General features: G+C 35.1%; 3 protein-coding genes across 7 annotated transcripts; 2 read left to right on the forward strand and 1 right to left on the reverse strand.

The window, feature by feature from the left end:
- On the reverse strand, positions 113-3,864 carry LOC105160619 (nicotinamide adenine dinucleotide transporter 1, chloroplastic). Its single transcript, XM_011078088.2, has 9 exons — positions 3,388-3,864; positions 3,216-3,311; positions 2,629-2,735; positions 2,169-2,217; positions 1,814-1,926; positions 1,340-1,434; positions 1,001-1,089; positions 695-789; positions 113-582 (listed from the first exon to the last, which is right to left on the reverse strand). Exons 1-9 carry the CDS (start codon positions 3,455-3,457, stop codon positions 193-195), a joined length of 1,104 nt encoding a protein of 367 aa, XP_011076390.1. The 5' UTR covers positions 3,458-3,864; the 3' UTR covers positions 113-192.
- On the forward strand, positions 5,096-8,345 carry LOC105160628 (probable protein phosphatase 2C 15). 4 transcript variants are annotated; one of them, XM_011078100.2, is made up of 9 exons: positions 5,096-5,303; positions 5,417-5,955; positions 6,259-6,430; positions 6,530-6,683; positions 6,755-6,818; positions 6,903-7,010; positions 7,154-7,279; positions 7,476-7,708; positions 7,857-8,345. In XM_011078100.2, the coding sequence occupies exons 2-9, from the start codon at positions 5,743-5,745 to the stop codon at positions 8,071-8,073; spliced, it is 1,287 nt and encodes a 428-aa protein (XP_011076402.1). In that variant the 5' UTR covers positions 5,096-5,303; positions 5,417-5,742; the 3' UTR covers positions 8,074-8,345. The 4 variants fall into 4 exon arrangements, with proteins under 4 accessions (XP_011076402.1, XP_011076409.1, XP_020549277.1 ...); XM_011078107.2 differs by having other exon boundaries at positions 5,429-5,955; XM_020693618.1 differs by lacking the exon at positions 5,096-5,303 and having other exon boundaries at positions 5,311-5,955; positions 7,476-7,764.
- Positions 8,480-11,092, forward strand: LOC105160654 (LEAF RUST 10 DISEASE-RESISTANCE LOCUS RECEPTOR-LIKE PROTEIN KINASE-like 2.5). 2 transcript variants are annotated; one of them, XM_011078136.2, is made up of 3 exons: positions 8,480-9,453; positions 9,769-9,801; positions 9,909-11,092. In XM_011078136.2, the coding sequence occupies exons 1-3, from the start codon at positions 8,700-8,702 to the stop codon at positions 11,036-11,038; spliced, it is 1,917 nt and encodes a 638-aa protein (XP_011076438.2). In that variant the 5' UTR covers positions 8,480-8,699; the 3' UTR covers positions 11,039-11,092. The 2 variants fall into 2 exon arrangements, with proteins under 2 accessions (XP_011076438.2, XP_020549270.1); XM_020693611.1 differs by lacking the exon at positions 9,769-9,801.

Genomic DNA, 13,036 nt, shown 5'->3' on the forward strand with positions numbered 1-13,036 from the left:
GAAGCAGCATTAATGAGGGTAAACACATCACAATCATTTGAATGCAGCAACGGCTGTCTAATACAATGGAGAATGGGGGAAAGTTCTAAAATAACGACCAAGATAACAACAGTTAAGTAATTGAGTTTCCAGTTGCTTTTTATTGACTTTAAAATCTAAAATTGTTCAACTTGTGGTAAATAATCTGTGGGCTCAATGCCTAACAGCTACTTTATCCGTATTTCCCAAAGGAATAAAATGAGTTCTATCGTTAGATGGGTTTACAGATTGGTCTAAATTATTGCTGTCTCCAGGGCTTGTTGTTCCCTTCTGGGAATTGATTCCACCATCAGGCTTAGGATGTGGTTCTGGATGCTTCTCCTCGGGAGGTGACACATGCCGCAAAATTCTATGTATCATCTCATAACTTGTGAATGTTATCACTGCTGATGGAGTTGTTCTGAAGAGATTAGTAGCACAGCCACGATAAAACCCGGGAATGCCTTCCTTTTGGAACACCTTCTTAATGCAATCAATAACACCTGTATACTGTAACTCAGAGTTCCGTACTTGACCTTGTTCTTGTAGCCTTGATCGCACAACCTTGTGTGAGTTCAAACATTGAATAGAATCAGCACATCTGATGAGACCAGTAAAGAAAGATAGGAAATAATAAACGCTTAGGGTTAAGTTGACAAGCAAAAGGAAGTAATACCTCATGTGGATAAGTCAATACAGATGCAACTACTTTTGAAAATGACGAGGCAACTGCAACTTCCCAGGGGCTGAGTTCATTACTGCTTTTATTGTCTTCCAAAATGGGAAATTATTGAAGAAAAACATGATTTAGTCAGTTTGGAAAATAGAAAATACAATCCTATCACCGAAGAAAAACCTCTTCCCCTCCCAATAGACAAACACAACACCTCCAAACCACAAGCACAAAAATATTAAGAGAAACCAAAAAAGAAATGCAGTAAATAGGAGCAGCAAAAACGAAAGCAAGACTCATGGTCTTTACCTCGTTTAGCCAAGTAGAACTTTATTCTTTCATATGCAGGGAACTGGATCGCAACGTGACTAATTCCAGCCAAGGAAGGCAGAAGGCCACTGTACAAGAGATGTCGGGAAAAAAGTGAAACCAAAAAACATATAATAAGTAACCTAACAAGCATGCAGTTCAATTTCTTGCCGTCTATAGAAGGGAAAAAAGAGTGGATTACTGTAAATTGCCAATAGAATCGTTTCATCTCAAAGCATTATGGTTTGAGGACAAATGCCTGGTAGAACAAATTACTCACTCCTTCCAGGCTACTGATGAAATAGTTCAATGTTTTGCCCCACAAGAATGAGGACTGACCTGTACCATCCTCGAAATCCTTCTTCATGTGCAATTCGTCTCAGGGCAGAAAATATATTCTTGTAAGGAACAACATCTTGCCTCATTCCTTGTGTCTATGCACCAAGATGAATTTCAAATCAATTTCACGCAAAAGCGGACAAAATGAATAAATAAAGGATCAAAAAACTCAATATTCTACACAACTGTTGTCTATATAACAATCATGGATGGTATCAAGGAACAGATTCATGAAATATCAAATCATATATCCTTACAGACACCTAATAAAAAGTCTCAATCTTAGGCATCTGATTTCTTCTCATTATAGCATGATTTTCAGAAATGCCAGTACTGTATAAAATGGATATCCAAGAATAATGAACCAAATTATAAGAACTAAGATCTAAAAAGAGAAAAAAAGTTGATACATTCAATTTACAATCAAGTATGCAGGATTATTTTTATGACATGTTACAAAATATTCCAACCTACTTGAAGTCGTGTCTTGACAACCCATAATGGATTTGTTGCGACGGCTGTTGCAGCACCAGCTCCTGCAGCAGCTATCATATTTGAAGCAATTGTAAGTTGGCCCTTGCCACCCTCTGCAATGTAGCAAAATGTAAAACTGCGCTATCATATTTGAAGCAATTGTAAGTTGGCCCTTGCCACCCTCTGCAATGTAGCAAAATGTAAAACTGCGAAAATTTACAGAAAATATTTTTCCGTAATATCAACTAGTTAAGTTGTTCCACTTCTAATAAACCAGAGTAAGATCAGAAATGGAGTTATACATATTAGCAAAAGCAAGAAAAGAGAAAATATTTCCAAGGTACGTGAAACCTACCATATGAATGTAGTATTTCTTTAAGATGTCCATAAACTGTAAAGTACACCTACAAATGATGAATATCCTGTCATTATGGAGGTGTATGGGGATATAAGATAGAATAGGAGGTGTAATAATTTTATTCAATTGGATAACACTAGATATTTAGGAAATTGATATTGAAATCCCGCATACTACTGTTGACTCTCCACTATACCCTATTTTCTTAAGCAACAATTGAGAAGGAAATACTATAGAAGATTCACATAAACAAACACAATTCCAGTGAAAGAACAAATGAAGTCTAGGAGGGTGATTTCTAAGTTCTAACAGAAATGCAAATATTTAATCATAAGGTACCTACATATCAAACTCAAGTATTCTATTAAGAATACAGTACAAATAATTGGAAACTAATACTTTAAATAATAATAATAAAAAAAAATCAAAGCAATGTGAATAATAAGAGAAGACTCACTGCCCAATTTGGAAGTAATGCTGCCAATGTTGGTGTAAGGCCCCGGTAAAGTCCCTTCAGACCTTCGTTCCGGACAATATTCTGTAGGCTCACAAGGATGACACTGCCTAATTGTTACCAACAAAATGCATTAACATAAGATACTCCAGCAATGCAGTGATAAAAACAGATGCAATTTAATCTAACAAAGGCCATCCTTTTAAGGAATAGCTGGAGCCCCAACGGCTGTTAGATGTTCCTGGTTGTTAAGCATCTAATTTGATGGACTGACTTATAGCATAATTTACAAACTTCTGTTCAATCATTTTCAGTGTCAATAGCAAGATTGAATGCCTGCTCTTTTGAATGGCAAAATTTGAGCAGGTCTAACATAAATTAAGCGAAATTGTACACGAGCTCAAACATCTCATCAACCCCTTACACCCGCAAACACAATTCAAACTTTTAAGCTCTACCCACAGCAGGATCCGTTAATTCCCGACAACTACATAGGACCAACAAGCAACCAAATTTTTAGTAAAAATCATTTCTTTTTTAATCTAATAAGCTAACAAAAGTGACGAAATTGTAGTCATCAGGAAAGACACCTCCACGACCGGAAGGGTGCATTTCAGGCAAGCCATGGACTTGAAACCTCGTCTTTATCACATCCAATGGGCAAACAAATGTAGCCGCTATTGCACCTGCAATTAAATTAAGAAAAATACTCAAACAAACTATTTCCAGCCAAAAAGGAAAAAGAAATGAGTATTAAATTACCCGCAGCGGCACCGGCGGAGGCATCATAGACAATCTCTTTCATGCTCCGGTGGTCACCGGCGGCCGCCATCTTCCGCAAGTTATTCCACCGATTCCCAGACAACAACAAAAAAAAGGGTCTCTCACAAGAGTTCACAAAATCCCAACTTTAGCTACAAAGAATGAGTACATGTAAGATTTTGGCATATCTATGTATATAAATGTATGTATGGGAGTTGAATTTGGGGGCGTGGCGGACACTTCAGTTGAATGGAATGAGGGTGCGTTTCTGACCCGAACCAAACCGTGTTTGAAGGAAACTCAAAAATCCACTGTCTCTGTGTGATTCTGTGTTTGCACTTGTGAGTGTGTTTTTTCTTCTGCCTAGGACTGGGTTGAATTGGGAATTAGAATAGTTGAATTGATGCCTAAGAAAACAGGAAAAGAAACCCTATTCTTACAATCTTTCAAAACTTTGAAGGGAAATATGATAATAAACCATAGGTCACATAATAAACTTTCTCAATTGATTCATTACATTATACATCTTACTGTATATTTGGTACATCTTACTGTATATTTGGTCCAAATTGTATTAATTTAAAAGCAGTTGAATTTTGCAATTAATTTCACTCCCAATGATTGAAAGGAAACAAAAATAGAATTATTATACAAAAAAGCATATGATCAAATCAGCCCATTAAGTCAAGTAGCCCATTTATTTACTCAATGGGCTAATATTAACCACAAGAATGGCCCAATTTCCCCTCATTTGATCCCTCTTCTTTGAACATCCTATGGGTGTCCTTTCCCCTCATTTATTCTTTCCTTTTGTGGTTGTCAATTACATAAAACGGGATTCAACATCTCGTCTTAGAGCAAAGAAAAGGAGAAAATCTTGGATAATACATTTAAAAAATATGAAAAGAAATCCATTCTATTTTTACCATATATATAAAGAGACTTTATAAAATCTGATAAGACTGTTTATTATAAAAAATGAAGATCTGTTAGTAATTCATCAAACCTTAATTAACACTTTGTCATTTAGTCTATCTTGATAGTGTGATGGCACAATTCAACATTATTCCATATTTTTATAACTTCAATAAAATATAAATTTATTTTATCTCCCATTTACATCAACAATACGTACCACACACAAAAAGGCCCGTAGTAAATATAACTTGATCGAATTGGGACTGCAAGTATGCGAACACCCAAATAGTGTTCTTTTTCTTTCTGTAATTGTCATTCAATCTTCAAATTTCATGAATTCCCAACTCAATTTTCTAATATCATTCATAAATATTAAACGAAAATCAAATGTTATAATATCAAGGGCTTCATGCAATTTGTCCCCATAATATTGTAAATGAGCAAGTGCCACTTTATTTAGGGAGATATTTTAGTTCATATTAAAATACATGATGATAAATTATTATATTTTTTATTAAGATAATTTGCTGATTTATAATATAATATGAGTTTTGTTAATATTTTCGTGATAACAAATCATAAAAATATAAAAATTGTGATGTAGTATACATTTCTGTGTATTTTGTGATTGCCACTTGTCGTACAATTACCCTGTTTTATACTGCCCAAAATATCTTTGTTAGCCTGTCTTGCTGATCTGTATCCTGTTTTAAAATTCAGTCCTACAATATAATTTAATCACAGAATGTCTGTTTTCTTAAGTAATTAAAATTGAAGTAATGGATTCTTGATGATTGGGAGGGGGGGCCTTACAGTTCATTCCTTGTCATCAATCCGCGTTTGGCTTATTTCCTAGTGGATTTTTCCCTTCTTTATTACTTCATTTTTTCTAGTGGATTTGTTTGGTTTTCCAGTCACTATCAGATCTGCATTTTGGCATTCTTTGCTGGAAGAAAAACATAGTACACAAAATAAAAGCATAGCCATCTTCTTTTGAGGTAATCCCATGTTTCCTTTCTTTCTCCTTGCTGTTTCTTTGTCTTCCTTTTAGTAATTAGCTTTCTGGGATTTGAGATCTTGTGTTCATAATGGTGTAAATATGTCTTATAAGTTCTAATTGCAGATAAAGTTTTCAACTCTGGGTTTGCTGTGGAAAAACATCGATTTTAGTTTGATTGGGGATTGCAGAAAAGGTTTCTATTTTTGGTCGTGTTGTGGGAAAAAAATTCACTTTTCATGGAGAAAAGTGAATTGGGCTTGGAAAATGTTGGAGGCTTTTGGAAAGTGAAGTTGAGTTCTGTTCATTTGTGGTGGAGTGGTTATGATGGTGGAAAATTGCTGAGATGTGAATATTAGTGTGATTTTGTTGATATAAAATAGTCTGCATCTCAGTAGAATTGGGAGTGTGTCCAAAGAAGGAGCTGGTGAGAAGCGGAAATGGGATCGAGGGAAGAGAGGCATCGGCATCATCATGATCTTGTGCCATTAGCTGCACTAATCAGTAGGGAGTTAAAGAATGAGAAAATGGAGAGGCCAACAGTGAGATATGGCTCTGCAGCTCAGTCCAGGAAAGGGGAGGATTATTTTTTTATGAAGACTGATTGCCAGAGGGTTCCTGGAAATCCATCCACATTCTTCTCTGTTTTTGGAGTATGTATCTGATTTTTCTTTTTTCTTGGGATTAATGGAATGTTCAGTATGTTTTTTTTTGCTGATTTGTTTTGCTTGACTTACTTATACTTCAGTGAGCAAAACCTTTCTGATCTTCATAACGTGGAAAGTACTCTTTATATTTATTATTTGTGCACTTGTCCTGATTATTTAGTAACTAGAATGAAGAAGTTAGAAACTACTGTTCAGTTTATCTGCTGGATTCTGAAAACGTGTTGTTTGATAGATCGCAGGCTTGTATAAATCATTTCTTGCAATAATAAATGGTGTACCAATTTTCAGATTTTTGATGGGCATAATGGGAGTGCTGCAGCGATTTTTTCCAGAGATCATTTGTTAAATTATGTGTTGGACGCCATTCCTCGTGGGCTTGGACGGGATGAATGGCTTCATGCTTTACCTCGAGCTTTAGTTGCTGGCTTTGTTAAAACTGACAAGGAGTTTCAGAGCAAAGGCATGGTGTTCACCCTTGACTGTGTTTTCCATTGTTAATACTTCCTAGTTATGTCCTTCAACAAGCTGATCCCGTCTGTCCTCATCTCATCCTCTTTAGGAAAAACTTCGGGAACTACGGCAACATTTGTAATTGTGGATGGGTGGACAGTTACAGTTGCATCTGTTGGAGATTCTCGCTGCATTTTAGATGCTCAGGGTGGCGGTGTGTCAGTCTTGACTGTTGATCATAGACTCGAAGAAAATGCGGAAGAGTTAGTTCTTGATCTTGTTCATTATCTCCATTTATCTGTCATACAAAACTCATTTTCTCACTTAACTGCAGAAGAGAGCGTGTAACAGCAAGTGGAGGTGAAGTCGGAAGGCTTAGCATTTTCGGTGGGACTGAGGTGAGGTCCACACAGTTGCCGCAAAGGAAAGCCTTGTTATTAGCCAGAGGGTTTATGTGATGTATCCTTCCTTTACTTTTGTAGGTTGGTCCTCTACGTTGTTGGCCAGGGGGTTTATGCCTTTCCAGATCAATCGGGGACATGGATGTGGGAGAATTTATCGTCCCAATACCATATGTCAAGCAAGTGAAGGTAGCTACATTAAACTGTCATTTTTATTTTTAGTTCATTTCGCATGTTTCCTCTCTTGGATCAATCATGTAGCTTCTAACTTATGCTCCATTTGTCACGATGTGTTTTACTTTAAATCACTGATTTATGTCATCACCATGAAGCTATCAAGTACAGGTGGGAGGCTAATAATTGCCTCTGATGGCATCTGGGATGCATTGTCATCAGAAATGGCTGCAAAATCTTGCCGTGGGTTGCCTGCTGATCTTGCTTCGCAGCTAGTCGTCAAGGTATACTTTTAACCCGATCATATTATGTTATCTTGGTTTGGTTTGTAAAATCTGCTCCATCCGATATATGATTGCATGAAAAACAGATGGTCAAGAGTTGAAACAAAAACTGAATGTGCAAATTGAATGCCTAATCTGCACATGTTAGACCAGCCCTATGGAATACTATCTCATTGCATCAACCGGTATGGTACAGGAAGCATTGAGGACACGCGGGCTTAAGGATGACACAACTTGCATAGTTGTTGATATAATTCCTCCAGATAACAGAGTCCCGCCTCCTCCTACACCTAAGAAATATACCAAACTTAAAGCCTTGCTCTTCAGAAAAAAATCCTACGGATCGGCAAATAAATTATCAATGAAGCTAGCCTCCGTGGGTATTGTGGAGGAATTATTTGAAGAAGGATCAGCAATGCTTGCTGAAAGGTTAGATTCTTTTGGTGATTCTCATTCTATTCCGAGAATGACCAGAACATGCGTAGGTTTTGCTTCTCTTCCGACTGTCACCATAATATCATCTCCAAACTGATTTCATTCTAAGTTCTTACAATCTTTTTCATTGCAACATTGGCAGACTGGGAAATGATGACACCAGTGGTCAAACGAGCAGCCTTTTTGTCTGTGCAGTTTGCCAGGCTGATCTTGCACCTAACGAAGGAATCTCAGTTCATGCTGGTTCCATATTCTCTATGAGCTCAAAGCCTTGGCAAGGCCCTTTCCTTTGTGCCGACTGCCGTAATAAGAAGGATGCCATGGAAGGGAAACGACCAAGTGGAGTTAGAGTAGTATAATATGTGTGCCTTCTCCTTATCATCCACTTCTTTTCTGGTCCTTTTCTTCCCATTACCATTCTTTCTCCTTGATTCACCATTTTTCTTGACTAGGTGATTATTTTGGATGTCAATATAGTGTTGTAATGATGTCAATATATTCTTGCAAATAATATATGAATGTATCATAATGAGTAGAACCAAGGAGTCCATTCTTTTATCAAGGTCTCTCAGTACAGTGAAACTGTCTGCTATCTATCCAGAATTTTATAAGATGAAGAAAATTGAAGATTTTTCATTCTTGTACACGATCGACACTGTTCGTATTTTCTTTGCATTGGTTAAACAGAGTATACGATACAGAGCGACTGAACTGTCCATTTTGGACAGAAGAATGTGGAAGCAGCCATGATCATTGAGGAAAGCATGTGTGGTGCATTTTGGTGCCCAATTGCCAACTTCAGTTCTCATTGTTCATGAGATTGGGAGTCATTTTCCACAAAGAAAAGTCAGAATTCCATTTCTACATGAAATAAAATATTATTTCGTTGACTCACCAGAGTTTGATGAGTTGAGTCTTTCAACTACTGCGTACTTTTTCGTTCCATTTCAAAGTCGTCGCCTAGTAAACTGGCTTGACAGACAATATGATACAAATTTGTGGTGGCAAAGCAGGTGTAGAAGAGTTAAACGAGTACAACAGCAGCATGAATCTTGCTAAGTGCTCCATTTTCTTTTTTCTGCTTCATCCATTTCTGCTCCAAGCAGCTGGTTCCAAGTGTTCAGACTATTACAGCTGTGGAAGTCTAGGAATCCTGGAATTTCCACTCTCTGACACGACAGAACCCGAATGTGGATTATTTGTCGTTGATTGTTATACTACACCTCCAAGAATTCAGTTGGAGGCAGGAGGAACTTGGTATAACATTCTTCAGAAGCTATCTACAAATAAGTTCAGTGTTGAAGACCCTTTCCTTAATGCTCAGATGAGCGACACAACTTGTTTTTCCTTCCAAAATCAATCTCTGCCGGATTCTCCTTTCAGTTCCTTCACAGTCTCCCCCAATCTCACCATATTCTCATGTGCCATGTTTCTTGATCATAATAATAAGGTAAAAATACAAGATTATTTCCAAAATTACAAAAATTACACAAGTTGTGAGCTCAGGACATTGTATTATAAAGACCCTGCCTATGGCTTCACTTCCAGGGAAATTAGTATCCCTGGAAGCTGTTCAGTAATTCAAATGCCAGTCAAGTCCAATCAGAGTTCGGCTAATTTGGTCCAACTGCTAAGTGCTGAATTTGATTTAGAGTGGACTATTTCTGCTGATTGTCTTTCTTGTCACAGTAGAGGAGGAAAGTGTCGTACTAATAGCGACAATGGATTTTGGTGTGCAGGTATCACTCTGCTATGGTTATTTCTCTGCAGCTGGTTCATGAATTATTTTGTTCTGAACTAACTTGAGCTAGAATGATATCTTTTTGCAAACAAGAACTGGTTAAATCATTGCGGACTTACTGTTTTTATGTTATCTCTTACTCGGGCAAGGTTAAGATTTTTTATGTCTTGTATCAAGGTTATCGGGAATAACAGACACACCAGGCTAACAGAAAAAGAAAAAACAAGGGAAACATGTTTCTATTTCCTTTGGTCTCCATCTCCTTTTTTATCTCTATCTGATCCTTGTCTGTTCATGTCGACTTTCTTCACAGAAAATAGGATATACAAAAAGATTATGCTCGTAGGTATGTTGTCCCCCATCAATTTTCTGCTCGGATGAAATCTTTGCTCTATCATCGCTTTCAATAGTCGGTCAACTTTCAGTTGCATATGATGTGATTTCTAATAACAGGTGGTGTGACAATGGTTGCTCTAGCATCCACTCCCATACTCTTGTTCCTTTTCATGCGGGGAAAGTACACACTGCTCAAATTGCTAGGACTACGGAAGGCCAAACCAGAGGGCCAAAAGGATATTGAACTCTTCTTGAAGAACAATGAAAATCTTGCACTAAAAAGATACAAATATTCAGACCTTAAGAAAATAACCAAGAGATTCAGTGAAAACTTGGGAAAGGGAGGCTACGGTAGTGTCTATAAAGGAAAACTACCTGACGGTCGTCTGGTAGCGGTGAAAGTGCTGAATGAATCGAAAGGAAATGGAGATGAGTTCATGAATGAAGTTGCAAGTATTAGCAGAACTTCCCACATTAACATTGTGAGTCTCCTGGGATTTTGCTTCGAGGGTTCTAAAAAGGCTCTCATCTATGAGTTTATGCCCAATGGTTCCCTTGAAAAGTTCATACAGAATGCTGCTTTGTCATCAGCAGAGGGTGGATTGGGATGGGAAAAATTGTTTGAAATCGCAGTTGGTGTTGCTCGAGGGCTGGAATACTTGCACCGAGGCTGCAACACACGAATTCTGCACTTTGACATCAAGCCTCACAACATTCTTCTGGATAAGGACTTGAATCCAAAAATTTCAGATTTTGGGCTTGCTAAATTGTGCTCCAACAGATCAAGTGTAGTGTCAATGTTAGTTGCCAGAGGCACAATGGGCTACATTGCTCCAGAAGTGTTCTGCAGGAACTTTGGACAAGTTTCTCACAAATCAGATGTCTACAGCTACGGAATGATGGTTCTGGAAATAGCTGGAGGGAGGAAAAACATTGATCCTGCCGACGTTGATCGTTGGAGTGAAGTATACTTCCCAAATTATATCTACAAGCAACTTGAAATGGAAGCTGAAACGGGAGCTCATCCTGACGGGATTATGAATGAAGATGAAAGCCAATTCGCAAAGAGAAAACTGATAATCGTTGGCTTGTGGTGCATACAGACTGATCCCAAGGATCGGCCATCAATGAATAAGGTGGTAGGAATGTTGGAAGGAGAACTTGAATATTTGCAAGTCCCACCAAAACCATACCTTTCTTCACCTCCAAGATCGGCGCCAACTCTATCGATTTCTGTATCTGTGTAGCATTCTGCTTTGATTTATGTCAATTGCAGATATGAAAATTGCAGTGTTTGTTGAGGTCCCATTTCTGTTCATATGTTGAGTAATCAGCTGTAGTGCTGCTCATTCATAAATTAACGCTTTATTATTAACGAAATTATGTAACTTATATCATGCACTTGAACAACATAATCATCCATATAAATATTATAAAAAAGTACATCCTTACAACTAAAAGCATTTCAATATAATTCTAGTGAATTTATTTATTTTTATTAGTTGTTTGTATGATCTTCTGTTGTAAAGATAAAATAGATAAATTTATTAATTTTTTATGTCGTGACACTCTGTTGTAAAGATAAATATGTTTGTTTTCACTGTGTGAAAACACATTCATATCTTTACTTAACTAACTTTTTTAATAATAAATCAAAATTAGTTAAAAATAAATAAAATTCTATTAAAAAAAGATTATTTAAGAGTTCTAATACTTCTAAACTATTTGGGCAATGATAAGTATATCCAACTAAAATAAATAAATAAATATATAAGCAAATTATATTTCTACTTTGATTAATTTGTTAGAACATTAAAAATATTAACTTACTAGGTCACAATGAAATTTTAAATGAAGAACATTGGAACAATATACAAAAGACTAATATATATATATATATATATATATATCTATATGAAAGTATAAATATAATGAATTCTTAAATAAGCATTATGAATCTTATTAAATTGAAAATGTTTTTGAAAATTTTAAAATGAGTGACTTCTAACTAAGTAATTTTATTTTAATATTATTCCTAGAAAATTATTTTGAAACTGTATTTTTATGTAATTTTAATTTTTATCTTCATATATTGGATGTAAAATAATACTAATATGCACAACTTTTGACTAAATGTATAATAGTGAGAATCTCTTAAGTATTTATTCATATTGTAAGAAGACATTCGTAACCTTATTGGAATATTCTTTTCAATAATAAATAATTAGTTATAAGAACAAAATTTGATCAAAGAAGAAAAATAATTGGTATTCCTAATTTCTCTAAACTTTTTGTAGAATGAATTAATATATTGTAAAAGATAATTAAGGAAACAATATTTTAACGTATATATTTCTTTAGAAATGCTTTTAAATTATTTTTTAAAAAATAATATTTACTTGGCACTGTCAAATTGAGAATTAATAGCATATATGTAATATGTAAATACTACTCCAAACTTCAAAAATAAAAAAATAATAATAAAGAGTAAATATTAAAAAATTCAGATAAAAATCCTCTATGTTTATTAAATTAGAAATCCTGTTGAAAATTTTAAAATGAGTAAGTTCGACTAATTGATTTTATCATAATACTAATATTAGATTCTTTTTAAATTGTAACTATCATCTTATATTGTTGAACAATATTGGTTAATCGAGCCATCAAAATCTAGACAATACCGTTAAATATGACCAAACTTACAGAAAAATATATTTGATAAAATTTTAAACTTAATTGATATACGGATGTCGATATATCGTACTCGAACATAAAAATAATCATTCAAGATGGTGTATTCTTGAATCAAGCCATGTGATTTTAAATCATACCGTTTCATATGATTTAATGGACACAGTCTTATATATATTTAAATTTGGTATGAATGGGTGCCCAAATTTTAAGATATCGAAATTTTAAAAAATAGATAATACTAAGTTTAAATGACTTAATAGATCAAGAAATCACACTAAAAGTATGACGGAATTAAAAATTACAAACAATAATCTTTTAAATTTAGAAGTTAATGAAGAATGTAAATAATATTTTGATAAAAGTTTAAAATTTGATAGCAAATTATAATTAGCATAATTATATGACATTACAATATAAATTAATACTAATAATATGGATATGTCTGATTAGATTAAACTTTTACAAACAATAGTTGATAAATAATTAGTTTAAAATCATTTCACATCAATAAATTTAAAAATCAAAAGAGAAAAATACAACACTCCGCAAAA

This window comes from Sesamum indicum, linkage group LG1 (genome assembly GCF_000512975.1).
Source record: "Sesamum indicum cultivar Zhongzhi No. 13 linkage group LG1, S_indicum_v1.0, whole genome shotgun sequence".
Classification (NCBI taxonomy): Eukaryota; Viridiplantae; Streptophyta; class Magnoliopsida; order Lamiales; family Pedaliaceae; genus Sesamum; species Sesamum indicum.

What these genes read in the sequence shown, in the direction of transcription:
- LOC105160628 (XM_011078100.2), top strand. Translation starts at nt 5,743, where the DNA reads ATGGGATCGAGGGAAGAGAGGCATCGGCATCATCATGATCTTGTGCCA. An exon ending in CATTCTTCTCTGTTTTTGGA is followed by an intron (nt 5,956 to 6,258) that starts GTATGTATCTGA and finishes ACCAATTTTCAG; the next exon opens with ATTTTTGATGGGCATAATGG. An exon ending in CTTCGCAGCTAGTCGTCAAG is followed by an intron (nt 7,280 to 7,475) that starts GTATACTTTTAA and finishes GGTATGGTACAG; the next exon opens with GAAGCATTGAGGACACGCGG.
- LOC105160654 (XM_011078136.2), top strand. Translation starts at nt 8,700, where the DNA reads ATGATACAAATTTGTGGTGGCAAAGCAGGTGTAGAAGAGTTAAACGAG. An exon ending in CAATGGATTTTGGTGTGCAG is followed by an intron (nt 9,454 to 9,768) that starts GTATCACTCTGC and finishes CTTTCTTCACAG; the next exon opens with AAAATAGGATATACAAAAAG. An exon ending in CAAAAAGATTATGCTCGTAG is followed by an intron (nt 9,802 to 9,908) that starts GTATGTTGTCCC and finishes TTCTAATAACAG; the next exon opens with GTGGTGTGACAATGGTTGCT.
- LOC105160619 (XM_011078088.2), bottom strand. Translation starts at nt 3,457, where the DNA reads ATGGCGGCCGCCGGTGACCACCGGAGCATGAAAGAGATTGTCTATGAT. An exon ending in AGAAATACTACATTCATATG is followed by an intron (nt 1,927 to 2,168) that starts GTAGGTTTCACG and finishes GCTACATTGCAG; the next exon opens with AGGGTGGCAAGGGCCAACTT. An exon ending in GTTCTACTTGGCTAAACGAG is followed by an intron (nt 790 to 1,000) that starts GTAAAGACCATG and finishes CCATTTTGGAAG; the next exon opens with ACAATAAAAGCAGTAATGAA.